Source organism: Zingiber officinale, chromosome 5A (genome assembly GCF_018446385.1).
Source record: "Zingiber officinale cultivar Zhangliang chromosome 5A, Zo_v1.1, whole genome shotgun sequence".
In the NCBI taxonomy this organism is placed as follows: domain Eukaryota; kingdom Viridiplantae; phylum Streptophyta; class Magnoliopsida; order Zingiberales; family Zingiberaceae; genus Zingiber; species Zingiber officinale.
In genome coordinates, this window is record NC_055994.1 from 8,364,610 (window position 1) to 8,368,644 (window position 4,035).

Consider the following 4,035-nt stretch of genomic DNA (forward strand, 5'->3'; position numbering starts at 1 on the left):
TGGCATTGAGGAGCTGTTAGATTTGTGACAGAAGAAAGGGAAAAATGCAGGTATAGTCTAGGAAGAAAAGGGAGAAAGATAGGTTAGTCCGAGATAAAAAAAGAAAGGAAAATAGGCGAGAGTTTTTTTTCCGATCAATCCCAGAGTTATAAGATTTCTGGTTCCGCTTCCTTACTCATTCATATGTATACTTTATATCCAAAATTTATTATTTTTATTTTTTTAGATTTTTTAAATATCTGATCATTAATTGAGAATTGAGCCTGATTAATATATAAGTATTATAAAACGTAATAATATTAGTTGAGTGTTATAATATCCGCACATCAACTTATCGTGATGCTTAAAAAAAAAATCGACGTCCCCCCAGTTGATACAAGCTGTATTCACGAGCCACGTGGACCGTTTCTCACCTGCGAATCCCGGGGGCACCGCCTACCCTGCTTCCGATGCCAACCTGGCTGTCGGAGCTTGCAACGTCACCATCAGCCAAAGCACTCATTCTATGAATGAATTTACGAAATTACCCCTGCCGCCATGCTACGCGACAAATCTGGCAATCAAGTTACTATTTTGACCCTATTCTTCTTCGTCCTCGCGCGGTGGTGAAGAATCCGACGCGATTCTATTATTTGGCACGAGTGTCAGTAACGTAATTATGATCAAGTTGAGCCCCATTTTGGATTTTGGCTCGTCCCATCCCCACGCTGTTCTCAGTCCCATCGGCATTACAGGCTGTATCGCTTCACGCCAAAAAAGGTCCTATAAAAGTCAACTCGATCGTCCTCGCCGAAGCGGAACGGAAACACCCGAAATAGAAAGGAAAAATACACATCGGCGTCGCCTTTCTCCACGCTCTCGGCGGCAATGGGGAGTTGTCACTCGTGCGATGCCGCGGCGGCGGTTGCGCCCGCCAACGCTACGACAGCGATTGTAGTGGTTCTCCCCGACGGCGGCCTCCGCGAGTACCAGCGGCCGGTGACGGCGGGCGGCGTTCTCGGCAAGGACGGCGTGCGGTTCTTCCTGTGCGACGCGGATGACATGGAGATCGAGGCGTCGGCGCCGGAGGTGCGCGCGGCGGAGGAGCTGAGACTGGGGCAGCTCTACTTCGTGCTCCCGCGGGCGACGCTGAGGCGTCCGCTCCAGGCGGAGGACCTCGCGGCGCTGGCGGTGAAGGCGAGCGAGTCGCTGGCGCGGCGGTGCGGCAAAGGGGAAGAAGTAGCGGCGTCGCCGGCGCTACCGGCGGTGGAAACCGGCGGAGGGAAGAGGAGGGGAGGGCGTGGTAGAGGGCGGAGTAGGTTCGTGCCGGACCTGAGCGCCGTTCCGGAGTAAGAAAATGGCGGGAGAAACGCATCAAGGATTATGTGGAGATGATATCATCTGCAGAAGTTGACCGAAAGTTGACCGGGATGATGCCATCCCATTGTGAAAAAGTGAAATTAATCTTTTTAAAATTAATATTTAGGGCGTGTTTTTCAAGTTGTAAATAAGATAAACTTAATTACTATCTCTAATAACAAATTTGGATTAAACTCAGTAAGCTTGTTTTTTTTTTTTTTTTCAATTAACAGACTTACAAATAACATTTTAGGTTTCATTAATACAGTTGTAGATGGATAAGAAATTTAAGGCCCAAATTTACAATTGAATATAAAAATTATAAAATTTAGATCATGTTACTTAAATTTACCTTATAAAGTATACCACGTGAGGCTTTCAAAGCTGTGAAATTTTTAAATCTTAATTTTTAGATTTTTTTACATGTTTCCTATTTTTCCTCTTCCGTCAATTATTTGATGTGACATTTAGAAATAACACAATTATAGTGTTAGAGTTCAAAGAACAAATATAATATTGATTTCTAAATAGTATGTATTTTTGAAATACAATATTATTTTAGTGTTAATTTTAAAAAATCAGTATCATACTGAAACTCAACACCATAATAATATTGTTTTTTAGAATTGAATATAATAGTGATGTTAATTTTTAAAATTTGACAAATTCTACAATCTTTGTCAATGAATATACAATGACAAACAGATCAATAGGTTTTATATTTTACATTTCGAAAATTCTTTTAACTCGATAGCTACATACACGGGCGATCCTTGGGTGGGCACGTAGGATACCTGTCCAGGCTCCACTTGATGGATTCATAATTAATTTATTTTAGTTTACTATACCACGTTAGAAATTATTAGTAATGAGATGGTCCGATAGAATTAAATTTAGGATCAAATCTAATTTAATTATATATATATATATATATAGTATTTTGTTACTCTAAGAGGTAAATTTGTCATCTTAATGACCCATAGTACTGACCCCATGAATAAGAAGAAAGATAAATATAGATATACAGTCGTTAGGTACATTATGGAATAGTGTTTTGTAATCCTGAGGATTTTACGTTGCATACCTCGTGCAAATCTAAAAAAAATTCGATTTAAATTTTTTATATACTTAATACTAAAACTCAACCTCTAAATCCTAAAATTTTCTGTACTTATTAAATACAGAAAATTAAATACATTATTAGGCTTAAAATGAAGTAAAGAAAATTAAATACATTGTGTTGTACTAAACTTTGATAACTAAAGCTCTATTTATAGCCTACTGGTCTAATCTAGTCATTTTTTGGCGTGGCACTTCTCGGACGCCTGGACTCGGTCGATCTGATCCATTCCGCAACGGCTTTCTCCAATGGTTCTGGACTTCTCGAGTGTCTAGACCTGATCAGAGCACTTGGAGTCTGCTAGCGTGGACTCCGTGCTGATCCTCTTCGACAATGGCTATGCTAACGTGGTTCGGAGTCTGGAAAGGATCCATGCACTTGGAGGTCGGTCGCGTGGACTCAGTCCAAACGCCTAGAAATTATCAACTCATAAGTTGATCATTTTCTTGTCCCTCGCTTGGGCAATATTTCGGTCGTTTAGAGTTGAGCTCATCCGAACTCAACATTGGCTTTCTCCTCGAGCATATTTCCTCACGGTTTCTCGTCCCTCAGATGCGCCGCGTGAATCTTTCTTATCCACTGGTGTACTTTTTCGTAACTCCTCGTCCCTCAGATGCATCGAGTCTGTCAACTCCCTTTCTGTGTCATCCTTCTTACTCGCTGTATTTTCCACTTAACTTCTTGTGTTCCTAAGTCTCTACAGACTTAGACACAAGATATCAAATCTGCAGAGCCTAACTTAACTCGGTTGATCATATCAAAACTAACTCGGGGTACTTACACAGAAGAGCACTGAAAGCACCACTGGTTAGTAGCTAGTAGGCCTATAAATTTATTTGCCTTGCATTTTTTTAGGCACTAAAAGTCTGAAATCATTTGCTTGCCTATTGCCTAATTGTCTCTCAATTTTTTTTTTTTTTTTTTTTTTACTTTTGTGTTTTTTTATCCATTGTTACTTTGTTAGTACATAGTAGGCTCATATACTAATGGTTCAGTATCTCAACAAAGTTGTGTTACATTTGTTGATGTTTTCCAATATAATGAACCATTAAGAAATTAAATTATAACTTTTATCTTACTATATTTGTACTTGGTGTAGCAGAACTTAAATAAAAATGATGCATAAAAAATACTTCTCCAAAAGTGCTAAAAGAAAATAAAAGCAAATAAAAGAGAAGATGACTTGATCAATGAAAGGTTCGGATAAATTTATTTTAAGAGAAACAAAAATAGTGTAAGAAAATTTGATTGATAATTTAAATAATCATACTACATAAGAAAATTATTTTGAAGGACAAATAAAAGATGTGTATAATGCAAACACTAAGGATATGAATCAAGACAAAAATAATAATGAGAAAAATGAAAACATATATCATTTTCTAAATATATTTGATCCAAGAGTTTGGGATAACTTGATACAAAAATGAGAGATTTACTAATTTAAAAAGGCCCAATTAGAGAGGTTAATTTTGAATACCCTTTGATGAACTTAGTAGTCATTTTTCCTCAAAGTATTATAATAGAGTGCTTCCAAACAAAACAAATCATGGAAGAAAATGACTAATTTATTCAGA

General features: G+C 38.1%; 1 protein-coding gene across 1 annotated transcript; it reads left to right on the forward strand.

Moving 5' to 3' along the window:
* Window positions 1-867: 867 nt before the first annotated feature.
* Window positions 868-1,332, forward strand: LOC121979397. Its single transcript, XM_042531390.1, has one exon. It carries the CDS (start codon window positions 868-870, stop codon window positions 1,330-1,332), a length of 465 nt encoding a protein of 154 aa, XP_042387324.1.
* Window positions 1,333-4,035: the final 2,703 nt, after the last annotated feature.